A 21,504-nucleotide genomic window follows, 5' to 3' on the forward strand; every position below is an offset into this window, starting at 1 on the left:
ATTTTGAGAGAGAAGAGAGAGAGAGAAGAGAGAGAGAAGAGAGAGAGAGAGAGAGAGAGCAGGCGAGAGAGAGAGAGAGAGAGAGACCACAGTATTACATCAAACCACATTTCTGTTAAAAGATTAGCGTAATATAGCTCATCTTTAAATAGGCTACAGCATCATAAATGTTTTCCTATGCCTTTGCAAACCTACTGTACAGTACACATTGGCTTTGTAGACATTAAAATTAATTACAACTCAGGGGGTCAAACCGGCACCTCAAACTGTCAGACTTGGCCGTTTTATTCCGAGGAGTCAATGAACAATAGGTCATAAAGCAGAAATAGCAAAGTATTTGACATTAAGTCAATCGACTTGGCTTTCTGCTCCTATTCCTCTGAATATTAACTCACAGAGACAGCTGACAGGGTTCATTTAGTGTGGTGAGAATTAAAAAGGAATTAACACTGCTCATTTATGGGAGAGAGGCAGCCTGAGCAACCACTCATTAATGACATGTCAGTTAATATTTGTGTTTATGTATTTTCCCCTTTGCCATCATGGACGATACAGTCAGGCGACTGAAGAGAAGCTCTCCCAACTCCAACGATAACCATTAATGCAGTAATGGAACAAAACCCAGCGACCCTTAGACAAATGGAGCACGGACGTAAGTCTACAGTGATGCTCATTTTAGAATGTGTACCATTGTAATAACCTTGCTTAACAGTCAAAGCAGACTCATGTTTTAGGATAAGGAGTATTAAAGGCACAACAATCTGTGTTTCTTCAGCCTGACCCTGCCACTTTGTTTGGTAGAGGACGGAGGGGGCTGGGTGGGGACTGACAGTCCATGAGATTGACATAATAGTTTGGTTAAACATATTGAAACACTGTTTACAAAAACTGAAAAACATAACCAATGGTAAAACAACCTTCGATGTGGGTTTATAATACAGTAATACCTTTGTAGGCCACTAAGAAATATAGTTTACAAGTATATTTCTACAAAACTCAATGGGTAGACAATTGAACAGCAAACTAAACTCTCTATTTTGTAGGTTATTGTGTAAAATATACTTTTTTGTTTTTCTCTAAGAGAACAAAGCAAAAGCAAGAAACACAAAATGATGAAAACTCCTAGTCGGATTATTTTGTCCTACTGTATTTAATAACCAGGGTCGTTTTGAGCGCGCCTTACAGCGGCCAGCGTGAACGCGCAGCTCCTTCACAACGCGGAGTTGAGCTCAGAGGAAGGGATAGTTTTGCTGCAAGGAGGGCAGAGCCGTGAGGAGTGATTGGATCAGTGCACTAATGCAGGAAAAACTCTTCGTGGAAACCCTTCTATCTCCGTGAGAGAAGCACTAAATGCCCGTTATGTTCCACTGTGGAGGCTAGAGCGTTTTGCCAAGAGAAGGGAAAAAGCAGCGGACTTCGAGTCGGGACACTCCTTCGTTTGAGTTGGCTGTAACGTTCGCTCGTCCGGGCACTGTTTCCAATCTCCTGTGAGCCTAGCATCGGATAAGGAGGGTTCAGCCAAGCAGGACAACTGTCGGCAAGATGCAGGGGGTTTCAGCAACAACTGGTAAGCCAGTTGGTTGGTTAGGCTACTTTATATTTTTGCCTCTCTGAATAGAAACTGTGTCTTGTTTTGGGGGGTTGTCTTGAAGTATCCATTTCAAGTGGCGGTACGGTGCTACAAAGTTACGCGGGGGGGATGGGGGGTGCTGCTGCTGCTGCTACATGTGGCAAAAACGAGCTCCTTATGGCGCTAACTTCGCCTTTGTATTGTGAGGAGTTGTTGCATTTATCCCTTATTACAACTTTAAAGCTATGCAATTTGTCTGTGAGAGAAATGCGACCTCCAACACCAAAGGATTGTTGTTATTAGTAGGCTGCATAACAGCACATTTACCTTTCAATGAAATGTCACACACATAACACACACACACACACACACACCTTCAAGGTCGTTGGGCAGCTGACGAGACAAGAAGAGGGGTAAATCGGTACCAAACCAAAGTGGCAGCAGCTCTGACGTCACCATTGCCCGTACCACTCATCCAGAGGCATATGCTTCTCTCAGGCCTTCTCTCAGCCCTTCTCTCAGGCCTTCTCTCAGGCCTTCTCTCAGCCCTTCTCTCAGCCCTTCTCTCAGCCTTTCTCTCAGCCCTTCTCTCAGCCCTTCTCTCAGCCCTTCTCTCAGCCCTTCTCTCAGCCTTTCTCACAGCCTTTCTCTCAGCCCTTCTCTCAGGCCTTCTCTCAGTCTTTCTCTCAGTCTTTCTCTCAGCCCTTCTCTCAGGCCTTCTCTCAGCCCTTCTCTCAGGCCTTCTCTCAGCCCTTCTCTCAGCCCTTCTCTCAGGCCTTCTCTCAGGCCTTCTCTCAGGCCTTCTCTCAGGCCTTCTCTCAGTCCTTCTCTCAGGCCTTCTCTCAGTCTTTCTCTCAGCCTTTCTCTCAGGCCTTCTCTCAGGCCTTCTCTCAGCCCTTCTCTCAGGCCTTCTCTCAGGCCTTCTCTCAGTCTTTCTCTCAGCCCTTCTCTCAGCCCTTCTCTCAGCCCTTCTCTCAGGCCTTCTCTCAGCCCTTCTCTCAGGCCTTCTCTCAGCCTTTCTCTCAGGCCTTCTCTCAGCCCTTCTCTCAGGCCTTCTCTCAGGCCTTCTCTCAGTCCTTCTCTCAGCCCTTCTCTCAGCCCTTCTCTCAGCCCTTCTCTCAGCCCTTCTCACAGCCTTTCTCTCAGCCCTTCTCTCAGGCCTTCTCTCAGGCCTTCTCTCAGGACTTCTCTCAGCCCTTCTCTCAGGCCTTCTCTCAGCCCTTCTCACAGCCCTTCTCTCAGCCCTTCTCTCAGCCCTTCTCTCAGGCCTTCTCTCAGGCCTTCTCTCAGTCTTTCTCTCAGCCTTTCTCTCAGGCCTTCTCTCAGGCCTTCTCTCAGCCCTTCTCTCAGCCCTTCTCACAGCCTTTCTCTCAGCCCTTCTCTCAGGCCTTCTCTCAGGCCTTCTCTCAGGCCTTCTCTCAGGCCTTCTCTCAGGCCTTCTCTCAGGCCTTCTCTCAGGACTTCTCTCAGCCCTTCTCTCAGGCCTTCTCTCAGCCTTTCTCACAGCCCTTCTCTCAGCCCTTCTCTCAGCCCTTCTCTCAGGCCTTCTCTCAGGCCTTCTCTCAGTCTTTCTCTCAGCCTTTCTCTCAGGCCTTCTCTCAGGCCTTCTCTCAGTCCTTCTCACAGCCTTTCTCTCAGGCCTTCTCTCAGGCCTTTCTCTCAGGACTTCTCTCAGGCCTTCTCTCAGTCTTTCTCTCAGCCTTTCTCTCAGGCCTTCTCTCAGGCCTTCTCTCAGGCCTTCTCTCAGGCCTTCTCACAGCCCTTCTCTCAGGCCTTTCTCTCAGGGCTTTCTCTCAGGCCTTTCTCTCAGGCCTTCTCTCAGGCCTTCTCTCAGGCCTTCTCTCAGCCCTTCTCTCAGTCCTTCTCTCAGCCCTTCTCTCAGGCCTTCTCTCAGGCCTTCTCTCAGCCCTTCTCTCAGGCCTACAAACACCACACACACACACACACACACACACACACACACACACACACACACACACACACACACACACAGCACAGCACAGCTCCACAGACATGAATGTATTCTTTGTTGTAAAGTTCCCTCCTCATTTTATTCTATGTGTTTTGTCTGATTCTAGTTATTGGGCTACAGGGAAAGCATTGTGTTGAATGGAGGGAGACAGGAGGAGGATGTTAATATGACATGTATCTGGTGGACAGGATGTTGAGCGGAGTTATAGACTGAGATATGATAAGCATGACGAAGATGGTGGGGATGGGGATTATCATAGATCCATAGCTGTAGAGACGAGTTGGTTTCTGATGTGTACCTGCTGAAGATTATGAATGGTGATGATGAAGACGATGATATGCAGGCTGCTATCTGGTGTGCAGGATACAGTCCGAGGGCAGTCAGAGGCTGAAGCGGATACATGGTGTGTATGAAGACTCCTCCATGTGAATCCTCATGGTGAGGAATGTGATTAGGCTGGAGGAGAGTGTCTACAGACAGAATCTAGGATCGGACGAGAGCAGTGTCACCTGGCCTCAGGAATGACATTACAAGGTAGAGGGAGAGAGAGGTGTTGGTGTGTGCGTGTGCATGTTGACGTACGTGTGAGAGAGTTATTGTCTCTTAACCTCTCTGGGCTAAATGTCCCACCTACTCAACAGCCAGTTGAATCCCGTGGCGCGTTATTCAAATACCTTAGAAATTTCTATTACTTCAATTTCTCAAACATATGACTATTTTACAGCATTTTAAAGACAAGTTTAGCACTGACCAAAGTCAGATTTACTATAAGAAAAATGTTATTACCTTTGCTGTCTTCGTCAGAATGCACTCCCAGGACTTCTACTTCAATAACAAATGTTGGTTTGGTCCCAAATAATCCATTGTTATATCCAAATAGCGGCGTTTTGTTCGTGCGTTCAAGACACTATCCGAAAGGGTAAATGAGGGTTACGAGCACGGCGCATTTCGTGACAAAAAAATTCTAAATAATCCATTACCGTACTTCGAAGCATGTCAACCGCGGTTTAAAATCAATTTTTATGCGATTTTTCTTGTAAAAAAGCGATAATATTCCGACCGGTAGTGGTTGTTTTCGTTCAAAGAGAGAGAAAGTAAAAGCATGGGATCCCCTCGTGCACGAGCCTTAGTCTGACGGCCCTCTGATCGGCCACTATCCAAACGCGCTAATGTGTTTCAGCCTGGGGCTGCCTCGATATCATTCAGCTTTTTCCCGGGTTCTGAGAGCCTATGGGAGCCGTAGGAAGTGTCACGTTACAGCAAAGATCCTCAGTCTTCAATAAACAGAGTCAAGAAGAACAAGAACTTGTCAGAGAGGGCACTTCCTGTAAGGAATCTTCTCAGGTTTTTGCCTACCATATGAGTTCTGTTATACTCACAGACACCATTCAAACAGTTTTAGAAACTTTAGGGTGGTTTCTATCCAAAGCCAATAATTATATGCATATTCTAGTTACTGGGCAGGAGTAGTAACCAGATTAAATCAGGTACGTTTTTTATCCGGCCGTGTAAATACTGCCCCCTATCCCTAACAGGTTTTAATATAGAGTTGGGTTGTTTGTTTAGAGGTGACTACAGATGTGTTATCACACCGTTGTAACAGGCTGTTTAGATGTGACTACAGATGTGTCATCACACAGTTGTAACAGGCTGTTTAGAGGTGACTACAGATGTGTCATCACACCGTTGTAACAGGCTGTTTAGAGGTGACTACAGATGTGTTATCATACCGTTGTAACAGGCTGTTTAGAGGTGACTACAGATGTGTCATCACACAGTTGTAACAGGCTGTTTAGAGATGACTACAGATGTGTTATCACACCGTTGTAACAGGCTGTTTAGATGTGACTACAGATGTGTCATCACACCGTTGTAACAGGCTGTTTAGAGGTGACTACAGATGTGTTATCATACCGTTGTAACAGGCTGTTTAGAGGTGACTACAGATGTGTCATCACACCGTTGTAACAGGCTGTTTAGAGGTGACTACAGATGTGTTATCATACCGTTGTAACAGGCTGTTTAGTGGTGACTACAGATGTGTCATCACACCGTTGTAACAGGCTGTTTAGAGGTGACTACAGATGTGTTATCATACCGTTGTAACAGGCTGTTTAGAGGTGACTACAGATGTGTCATCACACCGTTGTAACAGGCTGTTTAGAGGTGACTACAGATGTGTTATCACACCGTTGTAACAGGCTGTTTAGAGGTGACTACAGATGTGTTATGATATAGTTGTAACAGGCTGTTTAGAGGTGAGTACAGATGTGTCATCACACCGTTGTAACAGGCTGTTTAGAGGTGACTACAGATGTGTCATCACACCGTTGTAACAGGCTGTTTAGAGGTGACTACAGATGTGTCATCACACCGTTGTAACAGGCTGTTTAGAGGTGACTACAGATGTGTTATCACACCGTTGTAACAGGCTGTTTAGAGGTGACTACAGATGTGTCATCACACCGTTGTAACAGGCTGTTTAGAGGTGACTACAGATGTGTTATCATATAGTTGTAACAGGCTGTTTAGAGGTGAATACAGATGTGTTATCACACCGTTGTAACAGGCTGTTTAGAGGTGACTACAGATGTGTCATCACACCGTTGTAACAGGCTGTTTAGATAACCCCTCCTTGACAGCCACTGACATAACAGTCAACAGAAGTGCTCTCTACTCGTTAGGACCTCTACTCGTTAGGGCCTCTACTCGTTAGGGCTCTCTACTCGTTAGGGCTCTCTACTCGTTAGGGCTCTCTACTCGTTAGGGCTCTCTACTCGTTAGGGGCCTCTACTCGTTAGGGCCTCTACTCGTTAGGGCCTCTACTCGTTAGGGCTCTCTACTCGTTAGGGCCTCTACTCGTTAGGGCCTCTACTCGTTAGGGCTCTCTACTCGTTAGGGCCTCTACTCGTTAGGGCTCTCTACTCGTTAGGGCTCTCTACTCGTTAGGGCCTCTACTCGTTAGGGCTCTCTACTCGTTAGGGCTCTCTACTCGTTAGGGCTCTCTACTCGTTAGGGCCTCTACTCGTTAGGGCCTCTACTCGTTAGGGCCTCTACTCGTTAGGGCCTCTACTCGTTAGGTACTCTACTCGTTAGGGCTCTCTACTCGTTAGGGCCTCTACTCGTTAGGGCCTCTACTCGTTAGGGCTCTCTACTCGTTAGGGCTCTCTACTCGTTAGGGCTCTCTACTCGTTAGGGCCTTTCACGTGGGTTTATTTCAAAGTGCACACTAAATGACAGAGTTATTTTGAGAACCATAACATACAGATCCATCTTAATTTGATCACCCTGTTGTCGCAGAGAATTGTCCTGGGATTCAAATCGGCCTGGTGATTGACATAAATTCACTGAAAACCTGTCAGAATAAATGGCTTACTACCGTAGGTCATACTACTGCGACATTCAAATGTACAAAAATGTATCTGAAATGCAGCCATACTCATCAACAACTGTCGTTTTATATAGCTTTATAACACAACATAAATATTAACCTCCACTACGACATAAAAGTGTATCGAACCTTAGCCCACTGCAGCCAGTCAAAATACATTTCCTGTTAGAAATTAGTACTTTTTTTCGGACAATCAATTCCTCCTGCTGAAGGATTATTTTACTCCTGCAACGAAACTGGTTAAATGAAAGTTAAAACTATATTTTGGTATTTTTTTTCATTAGTTAATACAGTCCCAAATGTTTTGCATGTCAGCAGACAAGTTTTCAAGATATTCAAAAAGCAAAGTGTCACCGGCCACATCATCATGAGTGGAGTTCCTCTTTAAGATCAGACATCTGTAATATTAGACGAAGGAAATTTTAGCATAGAGATGAAATGATATAGCTCTTACAAAGAGGAAGTGTAGTCTACAGACTAAATGGGAGACAGAGATGGTTGGAAAGAGAGAAAGAGTGATAGAGGACTATAACAGAGGTAGTTGTGGAGGTGAACTGTAGAGAGTATGTTTGTTGTGGGTCTCTGGGGAGGGATCGGCTCTCTTCCCGGCTGCCTTCCGTCTGCCAGTCTGTCTTTTCTGTCTTCTCTCTCTCACAGTTCTCTCTCCCTCCCACATGTCTGTCTTTCTCCCTCTCTCTCAGACCAACCGTCTGCCTGTCTGTCTTTCTCCCTCTCTCTCAGACCTTCAGACTCACTGTCTCTCTCTCTCTCTCTCTCTCAGACCTCCACACATTTTCTTTCCCAGACCTCTCACTCTCTCTCTCTCAATTCAATTAAATTTAAGGGCTATTGGCATGGGAAACATATGTTAACATCTCTCTCTTTCTCTCTCAGACCCCCCCCGTACTCCTTACTGTTCACATGGGAAGACCAGCTCAGGGCTCTCTTAGAAAAGGATGTGTGTTCGCACGGAGGATATTCATGAAGAACTACCAAAATAAACCACAACACAACATAGCATTGGGTGACCTATCTAACCATAGCCGTTCTACAATCTAAGCTAGATGCCCTCAATCTCACACAAATTATCAAGGAACCTACCAGGTACAACCCTAAATCCGTAACCATGGGTACCCTCATAGATATCATCCTGACCAACCTGCCCTCTAAATACACCTCTGCTGTCTTCAACCAGGATCTCAGTGATCACTGCCTCATTGCCTGCGTCTGTAATGGATCTGCGGTCAAACGACCACCCCTCATCACTGTCAAACGCTCCCTAAAACCAATATACTCAGTCAGTTAGGAAAGCTAAGGCTAGCTTCAAACAGAAATTTGCATCCTGTAGCACTAATTCCAAAAAGTTTTGAGACACTGTAAAGTCCATGGAGAATAAGAGCACCTCCTCCCAGCTGCCCACTGCACTGAGGTTAGGAAACACTGTCACCACCTATAAATCTACGATAATCGATCATTTCCATGGCTGGCCATGCTTTCCACCTGGCCACCCCTACCCCTGACAACAGCTCAGCACCCCCCGCAGCAACTGGCCCATGCCCCCCCCCCCCCCCCGCTTCTCTTTCACCCAAATCCAGGCAGCAGATGTTCTGAAAGAGCTGTAAAATCTGGATCCCTACAAATCAGCTAGACAATCTGGACCCTCTCTTTCTAAAATTATTTTTGCAACCCCTATTGCTAGCCTGTTCAACCTCTCTTTTGTATCATCTGAGATCCTCAAAGATTGGAAAGCTGCCGCGGTCATCCCCCTCTTCAAAGGGGGGAGACACTCTAGACCCAAACTGTTACAGACCTATATCTATCATGCCCTGCCTTTCTAAAGTCTTCGAAAGCCAAGTTAACAAACAGATCACCGACCATTTTGAATCCCACCATACCTTCTCCGCTAATCAATCTGGTTTCAGAGCTGGTCATGGGTGAACCTCAGCCACGCTCAAGGTCCTAAACGATATTATAACCGCCATCGATAAGAGACAATACTATGCAGCCGTATTCATCGACCTGGCCAAGGCTTTCGACTCTGTCAATCACTGCATTCTTATCGGCAGACTCAATAGCCTTGGCTTCTCAAATGACGGCCTCGCCTGGTTCACCAACTACTTCTCAGATAGAGTTCAGTGTGTCAAATCGGAGGGCCTGTTGTCTGGACCTCTGGCAGTCTCTATGGGGATGCCACAGGGTTCAATTCTCGGGCCAACTCTTTTCTCTGTATATATCAATGATGTCGCTCTTGCTGCTGGTGATTCTCTGATCCACCTCTACGCAGACAACACCATTCTGTATACATCTGGCCCTTCTTTAGACACTGTGCCAACAAACCTCCAAACAAGCTTCAATGCCACACAAGACTCCTTCCGTGGCCTCCAACTGCTTTTAAATGCTAGTAAAACTAAATGCATGCATGCTCTTCAACCGATTGCTGCCCGCACCCGCCCGCCCGACTAGCATCACTACTCTATTCTGACTTAGAATATGTGGACAACTACAAATACTTAGGTGTCTGGTTAGATTGTAAACTCTCCTTCCAGACTCACATTAATCGTCTCTAATCTAAAATTAAATCTAGAATCGGCTTCCTATTTCGCAACAAAGCCTCCTTCACTCATGCTGCCAAACATACCCTCGTAAAACTGACTATCCTACCTGTCCTTGACTTCGGTTATGTCATTTACAAAATAGCCTTCAATGCTTTACTCAGCAAACTGGATGTAGTCCATCACAGTGCCATCCGTTTTGTAACCAAAGCCCCATATACTACCCACCACTGCGACCTGTGTGCTCTCGTTGGCTGGCCCTCACTTCATATTTGTCGCCAAACCCACTGGCTCCAGGTCATCTATAAGTCTTTGCTAGGTAAAGCCCCGCCTTATCTCAGCTCACTGGTCACCATAGCAACACCCACCCGTAGCACGCGCTCCAGCAGGTATATTTCACTGGTCATCCCCAAATCCAACTCCTCCTTTGGCAGCCTTTCCTTCCAGTTCTCTGCTGCCAATGACTGGAACGAATTGCAAAAATCACTGAAGCCAGAGTCTTATATCTCACTCTCTAACTTTAAGCATCACCTGTCAGAGCAACTGTACCTGTACACAGCCAATCTGTAAATAGCCCACCCAACTACTTCATCCCCATATTGTTATTTATCTTCTTGCTCTTTTGCACCCCAGTATCTCTACTTGCACATCATCATCTGCACATCTATCGCTCCAGTGTTAATTGCTAAATTGTAACTATTTTGCCTCTATGGCCTATTTATTGCCCCTACTCTTCTACATTTGCACACACAGTACATAGATTTGTCTATTGTGTTATTGACTGTACGTTTGTTTATGTGTAAATCTGTGTTGTTGTTTTTGTCACACTGCTTTGCTTTATCTTGGCCAGGTCGCAGTTGTAAATGAGAACTTGTTCTCAACTGGCCTCCCTGGTTAAATTAAAATGAATAAATAATAACTTAGGTTGTTGCCTGAAGCAGCCAAGTTACTTCCTCCTTTTCTGTTTTACGTCTCCTTTAGGGTTCTTCTCTGACTGAGATGACAGAGTCCTTGTCACATTCACTCTACTGTACAGATGACTCTGTCCCTGTTTGACCCCGTTTTCTTTCTCTCTCTCTCTCTCTCTCTCTCTCTCTCTCTCTCTCTCTCTCTCTTCCAGGGAGGTGGGTGAATGTGAACATGGGTGATGTCTGTCTGTCTATTAGTGGGTCAGATCAGATACTGGACAATGGCCCTGGCACGCCAGCCATCCCAGCATGCTTTGCAGCGTCTGGCTGTTTACATAATTTATTATTAACAAAAGTGATTGGCTCCAACTGTGTTTAACCTAGACTGTGTAAACATCACCCCTCCGTGTTAAATAAACACTGAACACAGGTGGTAGAGATAAGAAGAGGAGGAAGAGGAGGGAAAAACATCCAACACCGTCTTTTTTTGTCCCCAACTCTCACACACTTTCTGCTTCTGTACTTTAGCTCTTTCACTCTCAGTGTCAAACTCACCATGCTTCTTTCAGAGTTCATTATTTCTTCCCCTCTTTCTTTCTCTTTCTCTCTCTCTCTCAATTCAATTTAAGGGCTTTATTGGCATGGGAAACATATGTTTATATTGCCAAAACAAGTGAAATAGATAGAACTTTTTTTTACAGTAAACATTACACTCACAAAAGTTCTAAAAGAGGTATAAAGACATTAAAAGTAGAAAAGTGAAAGTAAATAAACATAAATATGGGTTGTATTTAGGATTTTCCCAAGGTTGCTGTTGACGCATATCCAACGGAAGTCATTGGGGTCAAATTTGTCTCCACTATTTGTGAATTGGAGTCATCAGTCCTTGTTTCTAAATATTGGGGAAGATGCCAGAGCTGAGGATGACGTTAAAGACCTTAAGTATAGCCAATTGGAATTTGTAATCTGTATATTTAATTTAGTATACCATTATCACCACAGGCTTTTTTGGGTTTGTATGTTGTCCTGTAGTTCATTAAATGTAGTTGGAGAATTCAGGGTGTTCTGGTAGTCTTTAATAGTTGATTCTAAGATTTGTATTTGATCATGTATATGTTTTTGCTGTTTGTTCTTTGTTATAGAGCCAAACAGATTGCAGAAGTGGTTTATCCAGACATCTCTGTTTTGGATAGATAACTCTTTGTGTTGTTGTTTGTTTAGAGTTTTTCAGTTTTCCCAGAAGTGGTTAGATTCTATGGATTCTTCAGTTACATTGAGCTGATTTCTGACGTGCTGTTCCTTCTTTCTCCGTAGTGTATTTCTGAATTGTTTTAGTGATTCACCACAGTAAAGGCGTGGACTTTTTGGTTGGACAGGTTTCTCAATTTCTTTCTTAGGTTTTTGCGTTCTTCATCGAAACATTTATCATTGTTGTTCATTTTCTTAGGTTTTCTTTTACATTCTTTTAATTTGATAGGGAAGCTGAGAGGTCAAAAATACGGTTTAGGTTTTCTACTGCAAAGTTTACACCTTCAATATTACAGTGAAACGTTTTGTCCAGGAAGTTGTCTAAGCGGGATTTAATTTGTTGTTGCCTAATAGTTTTTTGTTAGGTTTCCTTCCATCTATACCATCTATAGCATTTGTTAATATTACTCAATTCCTTTGGCTTTGATGCCTCATGATTGAGTATTGCTCTGTTCAAGTAGACTGTGATTTTGCTGTGGTCTGATAGGGTTGTGAGTGGGCTGACTGTGAACGCTCTGAGAGACTCTGGGTTGAGGTCAGTGATAAAGTAGTCTACAGTACTACTGCCAAGAGATGAGCTATAGGTGTACCTACCATAGGAGTCCCCTCGAAGCCTACCATTAACTATGTACATACCCAGCATGCGACAGAGCTGCAGGAGTTGTGACCCGTTTTTGTTGGTTATGTTGTCATAGTTGTGCCTAGGGGGGCACATGGGGGAGGGAATGCTGTCACCTCCAGGCAGGTGTTTGTCCCCCTGTGTGCTGAGGGTGTCCTGGAGGGGGAAATGATTGATTTCCCCCTCCAGGATGGAGAAGCTGTCTTCATTAAAGTATGTGGATTCTGGTGGGGGGATATATGTAGCACACAGTAGGACATTTTTCTCTGTTAAGATCATTTCCTTTTGAATTTCTAACCAAATGTAAAATGTTCCTGTTTTGATTAATTTAATAGAGTGAGTTAGGTCTGCTTTATATCAAATTAGCATACCCCCTGAGTCCCTTCCCTGTTTCACACCTGGTAGTTTGGTGGATGGGACTACCAGCTCTCTGTAACCTAGAGGACAACCAGTGGTCCATTTCCTCTATACCACCCACCTGGTAGTTTGGTGGATGGGACTACCAGCTCTCTGTAACCTAGAGGGCAACCAGTGGTTCCATTTCCTCTATACCACCCACCTGGTAGTTTGGTGGATGGGACTACCAGCTCTCTGTAACCTAGAGAGCAACCAGTGGTTCCATTTCCTCTATACCACCCACCTGGTAGTTTGGTGGATGGGACTACCAGCTCTCTGTAACCTAGAGAGCAACCAGTGGTTCCATCTCCTCTATACCACCCACCTGGTAGTTTGGTGGATGGGACTACCAGCTCTCTGTAACCTAGAGAGCAACCAGTGGTTCCATTTCCTCTATACCACCCACCTGGTAGTTTGGTGGATGGGACTACCAGCTCTCTGTAACCTAGAGGGCAACCAGTGGTTCCATCTCCTCTATACCACCCACCTGGTAGTTTGGTGGATGGGACTACCAGCTCTCTGTAACCTAGAGGGCAACCAGTGGTTCCATCTCCTCTATACCACCCACCTGGTAGTTTGGTGGATGGGACTACCAGCTCTCTGTAACCTAGAGAGCAACCAGTGGTTCCATCTCCTCTATACCACCCACCTGGTAGTTTGGTGGATGGGACTACCAGCTCTCTGTAACCTAGAGAGCAACCAGTGGTTCCATTTCCTCTATACCACCCACCTGGTAGTGTGGTGGATGGGACTACCAGCTCTCTGTAACCTAGAGGGCAACCAGTGGTTCCATTTCCTCTATACCACCCACCTGGTAGTTTGGTGGATGGGACTACCAGCTCTCTGTAACCTAGAGAGCAACCAGTGGTCCATTTCCTCTATACCACCCACCTGGTAGTTTGGTGGATGGGACTACCAGCTCTCTGTAACCTAGAGAGCAACCAGTGGTTCCATTTCCTCTATACCACCCACCTGGTAGTTTGGTGGATGGGACTACCAGCTCTCTGTAACCTAGAGAGCAACCAGTGGTTCCATTTCCTCTATACCACCCACCTGGTAGTTTGGTGGATGGGACTACCAGCTCTCTGTAACCTAGAGAGCAACCAGTGGTTCCATTTCCTCTATACCACCCACCTGGTAGTTTGGTGGATGGGACTACCAGCTCTCTGTAACCTAGAGAGCAACCAGTGGTTCCATTTCCTCTATACCACCCACCTGGTAGTGTGGTGGATGGGACTACCAGCTCTCTGTAACCTAGAGAGCAACCAGTGGTTCCATTTCCTCTATACCACCCACCTGGTAGTTTGGTGGATGGGACTACCAGCTCTCTGTAACCTAGAGAGCAACCAGTGGTTCCATTTCCTCTATACCACCCACCTGGTAGTTTGGTGGATGGGACTACCAGCTCTCTGTAACCTAGAGGGCAACCAGTGGTTCCATTTCCTCTATACCACCCACCTGGTAGTTTGGTGGATGGGACTACCAGCTCTCTGTAACCTAGAGAGCAACCAGTGGTTCCATTTCCTCTATACCACCCACCTGGTAGTTTGGTGGATGGGACTACCAGCTCTCTGTAACCTAGAGAGCAACCAGTGGTCCATTTCCTCTATACCACCCACCTGGTAGTTTGGTGGATGGGACTACCAGCTCTCTGTAACCTAGAGAGCAACCAGTGGTTCCATTTCCTCTATACCACCCACCTGGTAGTTTGGTGGATGGGACTACCAGCTCTCTGTAACCTAGAGAGCAACCAGTGGTTCCATTTCCTCTATACCACCCACCTGGTAGTTTGGTGGATGGGACTACCAGCTCTCTGTAACCTAGAGAGCAACCAGTGGTTCCATTTCCTCTATACCACCCACCTGGTAGTTTGGTGGATGGGACTACCAGCTCTCTGTAACCTAGAGGGCAACCAGTGGTTCCATTTCCTCTATACCACCCACCTGGTAGTTTGGTGGATGGGACTACCAGCTCTCTGTAACCTAGAGAGCAACCAGTGGTTCCATTTCCTCTATACCACCCACCTGGTAGTTTGGTGGATGGGACTACCAGCTCTCTGTAACCTAGAGAGCAACCAGTGGTTCCATTTCCTCTATACCACCCACCTGGTAGTTTGGTGGATGGGACTACCAGCTCTCTGTAACCTAGAGAGCAACCAGTGGTTCCATTTCCTCTATACCACCCACCTGGTAGTTTGGTGGATGGGACTACCAGCTCTCTGTAACCTAGAGGGCAACCAGTGGTTCCATTTCCTCTATACCACCCACCTGGTAGTTTGGTGGATGGGACTACCAGCTCTCTGTAACCTAGAGAGCAACCAGTGGTTCCATTTCCTCTATACCACCCACCTGGTAGTTTGGTGGATGGGACTACCAGCTCTCTGTAACCTAGAGAGCAACCAGTGGTCCATTTCCTCTATACCACCCACCTGGTAGTTTGGTGGATGGGACTACCAGCTCTCTGTAACCTAGAGAGCAACCAGTGGTTCCATTTCCTCTATATCAGTGGTTCCCAACCCTTTACAGTTACTGTACCTTCAACTGAATGTTGCTCTGCCCAGGTACCCCTGAAGTACCCCCTCATGTGCATTTTACCAGTAACCCTATGGTCTCATGAGTCTTCTCAAGTACCCCTGTGGATAGGCCAAGTACCCCCGTGGATAGGCCAAGTACCCCCGTGGATAGGCCAAGTACCCCCGTGGATAGGCCAAGTACCCCCGTGGATAGGCCAAGTACCCCAGTGGATAGGCCAAGTACCCCAGTGGATAGGCCAAGTACCCCCGTGGATAGGCCAAGTACCCCCCGTGGATAGGCCAAGTACCCCCGTGGATAGGCCAAGTACCCCCGTGGATAGGCCAAGTACCCCCGTGGATAGGCCAAGTACCCGCAGGGGTTCTATTACCCCTGGTTGGGAACCACTGCTCTATACCATGTTTCTTGTAGGATGACAATGTCTGTATTTTTTATTTATTTGGTGAAGTCCAGGTTCCTGCTCTTTCGGCTAAAGGTAGATGACCTGGGGCTGTGGTTGAGGGCGATGACCTTTAGGGTCCTGGTGAAGGTGGGCACTGCTGCCTTGTCTAGGTTGACCTTGTCGTAAAGGCTGTTCAAGTCCAGGGTGGAGTGGTGGGCCAGGTAAACTTTTGGTTTTGAGGTGCAGTCACAGGAATTACCCCTTGAGTGCTGTGGCCAACATTTCCTGCTGTGTTCTCAGGTTGTTTGTGCCTGTGTGTATTATTATGTGGCTGGGTGAACCTAGTTGGTCCTCAGACAGAAGGTCTAGGGTGCGCTGGGTGAACCTAGTTGGTCCTCAGACAGAAGGTCTAGGGTGCGCTAGGTGAACCTAGTTGGTCCTCAGACAGAAGGTCTAGGGTGCGCTGGGTGAACCTACTTGGTCTTCAGACAGAAGGTCTAGGGTGCGCTGGGTGACCCTAGTTGGTCCTCAGACAGAAGGTCTAGGGTGCGTTGGGTGACCCTAGTTGGTCCTCAGACAGAAGGTCTAGGGTGCGCTGGGTGAACCTAGTTGGTCCTCAGACAGAAGGTCTAGGGTGCGCTGGGTGAACCTAGTTGGTCCTCAGATAGAAGGTCTTAGGGGAGGGGATGGGATTCCCTGAGGTCCTTAATTTTTCTATCCTGCTGTGATGTTGACACTATGGTCAGGGTCTGGTGTGGACTGTTCTGCTGTGGTGTTAACACTATGGTTAGGGTCTGGTGTGAACTGTTCTGCTGTGATGTCAACACTATGGTCAGGGTCTGGTGTGGACTGTTCTGCTGTGATGTTGACACTATGGTCAGGGTCTGGTGTGGACTGTTCTGCTGTGGTGTTAACACTATGGTCAGGGTCTGGTGTGGACTGTTCTGCTGTGGTGTCAACACTATGGTCAGGGTCTGGTGTGGACTGTTCTGCTGTGGTGTCAACACTATGGTCAGGGTCTTGTGTGGACTGTTCTGCTGTGATGTCAACACTATGGTCAGGGTCTGGTGTGGACTGTTCTGCTGTGATGTCAACACTATGGTCAGGGTCTCGTGTGGACTGTTCTGCTGTGGTGTTAACACTATGGTCAGGGTCTGGTGTGGACTGTTCTGCTGTGATATTGACACTATGGTCAGGGTCTGGTGTGGACTGTTCTGCTGTGGTGTTAACACTATGGTCAGGGTCTTGTGTGGACTGTTCTGCTGTGATGTTGACACTATGGTCAGGGTCTGGTGTGGACTGTTCTGCTGTGGTGTTAACACTATGGTCAGGGTCTGGTGTGAACTGTTCTGCTGTGATGTCAACACTATGGTCAGGGTTTGGTGTGGACTGTTCTGCTGTGATGTTGACACTATTGTCAGGGTCTGGTGTGGACTGTTCTGCTGTGATGTTGACACTATGGTCAGGGTCTGGTGTGGACTGTTCTGCAGTGGTGTTAACACCATGGTCAGGGTCTGGGGTGGACTGTTCTGCTGTGGTGTTAACACTATGGTCAGGGTCTGGTGTGGACTGTTCTGCTGTGATGTGGAGACTGTGGTCAGGGTCTGGTGTGGACTGTTCTGCTGTGGTGTCAACACTATGGTCAGGGTCTGGTGTGGACTGTTCTGCTGTGGTGTCAACACTATGGTCAGGGTCTGGTGTGGACTGTTCTGCTGTGGTGTCAACACTATGGTCAGGGTCTTGTGTGGACTGTTCTGCTGTGATGTCAACACTATGGTCAGGGTCTGGTGTGGACTGTTCTGCTGTGATGTTAACACTATGGTCAGGGTCTCGTGTGGACTGTTCTGCTGTGATGTCAACACTATGGTCAGGGTCTGGTGTGGACTGTTCTGCTGTGATGTCAACACTATGGTCAGGGTCTCGTGTGGACTGTTCTGCTGTGGTGTTAACACTATGGTCAGGGTCTGGTGTGGACTGTTCTGCTGTGATATTGACACTATGGTCAGGGTCTGGTGTGGACTGTTCTGCTGTGGTGTTAACACTATGGTCAGGGTCTTGTGTGGACTGTTCTGCTGTGATGTTGACACTATGGTCAGGGTCTGGTGTGGACTGTTCTGCTGTGGTGTTAACACTATGGTCAGGGTCTGGTGTGGACTGTTCTGCTGTGATGTCAACACTATGGTCAGGGTCTGGTGTGGACTGTTCTGCTGTGATGTTGACACTATGGTCAGGGTCTGGTGTGGACTGTTCTGCTGTGGTGTTAACACTATGGTCAGGGTCTGGTGTGGACTGTTCTGCTGTGGTGTCAACACTATGGTCAGGGTCTGGTGTGGACTGTTCTGCTGTGATGTCAACACTATGGTCAGGGTTTGGTGTGGACTGTTCTGCTGTGATGTTGACACTATTGTCAGGGTCTGGTGTGGACTGTTCTGCTGTGATGTTGACACTATGGTCAGGGTCTGGTGTGGACTGTTCTGCAGTGGTGTTAACACCATGGTCAGGGTCTGGGGTGGACTGTTCTGCTGTGGTGTTAACACTATGGTCAGGGTCTGGTGTGGACTGTTCTGCTGTGATGTGGAGACTGTGGTCAGGGTCTGGTGTGGACTGTTCTGCTGTGGTGTCAACACTATGGTCAGGGTCTGGTGTGGACTGTTCTGCTGTGGTGTCAACACTATGGTCAGGGTCTGGTGTGGACTGTTCTGCTGTGGTGTCAACACTATGGTCAGGGTCTTGTGTGGACTGTTCTGCTGTGATGTCAACACTATGGTCAGGGTCTGGTGTGGACTGTTCTGCTGTGATGTTAACACTATGGTCAGGGTCTCGTGTGGACTGTTCTGCTGTGATGTCAACACTATGGTCAGGGTCTGGTGTGGACTGTTCTGCTGTGATGTCAACACTATGGTCAGGGTCTCGTGTGGACTGTTCTGCTGTGGTGTTAACACTATGGTCAGGGTCTGGTGTGGACTGTTCTGCTGTGATATTGACACTATGGTCAGGGTCTGGTGTGGACTGTTCTGCTGTGGTGTTAACACTATGGTCAGGGTCTTGTGTGGACTGTTCTGCTGTGATGTTGACACTATGGTCAGGGTCTGGTGTGGACTGTTCTGCTGTGGTGTTAACACTATGGTCAGGGTCTGGTGTGAACTGTTCTGCTGTGATGTCAACACTATGGTCAGGGTCTGGTGTGGACTGTTCTGCTGTGATGTTGACACTATGGTCAGGGTCTGGTGTGGACTGTTCTGCTGTGGTGTTAACACTATGGTCAGGGTCTGGTGTGGACTGTTCTGCTGTGGTGTCAACACTATGGTCAGGGTCTGGTGTGGACTGTTCTGCTGTGATGTTAACACTATGGTCAGGGTCTGGTGTGGACTGTTCTGCTGTGTTGTCAACACTATGGTCAGGGTCTGGTGTGGACTGTTCTGCTGTGATGTTAACACTATGGTCAGGGTCTGGTGTGGACTGTTCTGCTGTGGTGTCAACACTAGGGTCAGGGTCTGGTGTGGACTGCTCTGCTGTGATGTTAACACTATGGTCAGGGTCTGGTGTGGACTGTTCTGCTGTTATGTTAAAACCTCTCTAGGGTATGTGGGACGAAATCGTCCCACCTACTCAACAGCCAGTGGAATCCCGTGGCGCGATATTCAAATACCTTAGAAATGCTATTACTTCAATTTCCCAAACATATGACTATTTTACACCATTTTAAAGACAAGACTCTGGTTAATCTAACCGCACTGTCCGATTTCAAAAAGGCTTTACAACGAAAGCAAAACATTAGATTATGTCAGCAGAGTACCCAGCCAGAAATAATCAGACACCCATTTTTCAAGCTAGCATATAATGTCACAAAAACCAAAACCACAGCTAAATGCAGCACTAACCTTTGATGATCTTCATCAGATGACACTCCTAGGACATTATGTTATACAATACATGCATGTTTTGTTTAATCAAGTTCATATTTATATAAAAAAACAGCTTTTTACATTAGCATGTGACGTTCAGAACTAGCATACCCACCGCAAACCTCCGGTGAATTTACTAAATTACTCACGAAAAACGTTCACAAAAAACATAACAATTAATTTAAGAATTATAGATACAGAACTCCTTTATGCAATCGCGGTGTCCGATTTTAAAATAGCTTTTCGGCAAAAGCACATTTTGCAATATTCTGAGTAGATAGCTCGCCATCACGGGCTAGCTATTTTGACACCCACCAAGTTTGGCACTCACCAAACTCAGATTTACTATAAGAAAAATTGGATTACCTTTGCTGTTCTTCGTCAGAATGCACTCCCAGGACTTCTACTTCATCCACAAATGTTGTTTTGGTTCAAAATAATCCATAGTTATGTTCAAATATCCTCTGTTTTGTTCTTGCGTTCAAGACACTATCCGAACGGTGACGCGCGGACGCGTATCGTGACCAAAAAATTCTAAATATTCCATTACCGTACTTCGAAGCATGTCAAACGCTGTTTAAAATCAATTTTTATGCGATTTTTCTCGTAAAAAAGCGATAATATTCCGACCGGGAAACCCTGTTTTCGTTCAAAGACTCAAAATCTAAAATGGACTCTTCACCTGCACGCGTACACCCGTCTCATTGTTCTCAGATCAACCACTTACCAAATGCGCTACTGTTTTTCAGCCATGGGCTTCAAAGTCATCATTCAACGTTCTGGCGCCTTCTGAGAGCCTATGGGAGCCTTAGGAAGTGTCACGTTACAGCAGGGATCCTTTGTTTTCAATAAAGAGAGTGTAGAAGGCCAAGAAATGGTCAGAGAGGGCACTTCCTGTACAGAATCTTCTCAGGTTTTTGCCTGCCATATGAGTTCTGTTATACTCACAGACACCATTCAAACAGTTTTAGAAACTTTAGGGTGTTTTCTATCCAAATCAAACAATTATATGCATATTCTAGTTTCTGGGCAGTAGTAATAACCAGATTAAATAGGGTACGTTTTTTATCCAGATGTGAAAATACTGCCCCCTACCCAAGAGAGGTTAACACTATGGTCAGGGTCTGGTGTGAACTGTTCTGCTGTGATGTTGACACTATGATCAGGGTCTGGTGTGGACTGTTCTGCTGTGATGTTAACACTATGGTCAGGGTCTGGTGTGGACTGTTCTGCTGTGGTGTTAACACTATGGTCAGGGTCTGGTGTGGACTGTTCTGCTGTGGTGTTAACACTATGGTCAGGGTCTGGTGTGGACTGTTCTGCTGTGGTGTTAACACTATGGTCAGGGTCTGGTGTGGACTGTTCTGCTGTGATGTGGAGACTGTGGTCAGGGTCTGGTGTGGACTGTTCTGCTGGCTTCTCTGCGGGGGTGGACAGCTCTCTAATGGGTTGTTTTCTGTCACATCACCCTCTCCTCCAGCACTTTCACCTTCTCCTCTAGTGCTCTGTTCTTCTCCTGCTCTTTCTCCTGTTGATGTTGTCTCACCACAGTCCAGATTGCAGACATGTCTCTCTCCACCTCCAGCTCTCCGGGTCTGGTTGAGGGGGTGTTGTTGTTCTCTCTCTCTCTACCCTTCTCTCTGTCTCTGTCTTGCTCCCTCTCTTTGTCTCTCGTTCCCATCACTCTCCCACTCTCTATCACTCAGTCTCTTTCCTGTGTTACATTGATTTCTCTAATCTCAGATCAGTGCTATGTAAGAGGTGACCGAGGCTATTTTTAGACAAGTGATATTTCTATTGGAGGGCCTGAAGGAACGGAAGCCCATTCCTGGACTCACTGTTTGAATGGACTGTAGGATTGTGTGTTTGTGTATGGTGCATGTGTGTTTCCTTGCGTTCGTGTGTCATGCAGTGTGTGTGTGTTACCCTCAGGTGATTCTGCTTGACTGGTCACGTCATTCATTTGTGACATTCAGAGCAGGGAACATTCAAACACTACATCTTACTATTCTATTCAGTATAGCACATTT

The 21,504-nt window shown here is 46.5% G+C and overlaps 1 protein-coding gene across 1 annotated transcript in view; it reads left to right on the top strand.

Moving 5' to 3' along the window:
- Positions 1 to 1,220: 1,220 nt before the first annotated feature.
- The window catches only part of LOC115168411 (FYVE, RhoGEF and PH domain-containing protein 3), a 203,998-nt gene continuing 183,714 nt past the window's right edge, over positions 1,221 to 21,504 (top strand). Inside the window, exon 1 of the mRNA XM_029723656.1 lies at positions 1,221 to 1,567. Coding sequence (XP_029579516.1) covers positions 1,543 to 1,567 — 25 coding nt within the window. The 5' untranslated portion in view covers positions 1,221 to 1,542. The remainder of the gene's footprint in view (positions 1,568 to 21,504) is intronic.

This window comes from Salmo trutta, chromosome 30 (genome assembly GCF_901001165.1).
Source record: "Salmo trutta chromosome 30, fSalTru1.1, whole genome shotgun sequence".
Lineage (NCBI taxonomy): Eukaryota > Metazoa > Chordata > Actinopteri > Salmoniformes > Salmonidae > Salmo > Salmo trutta.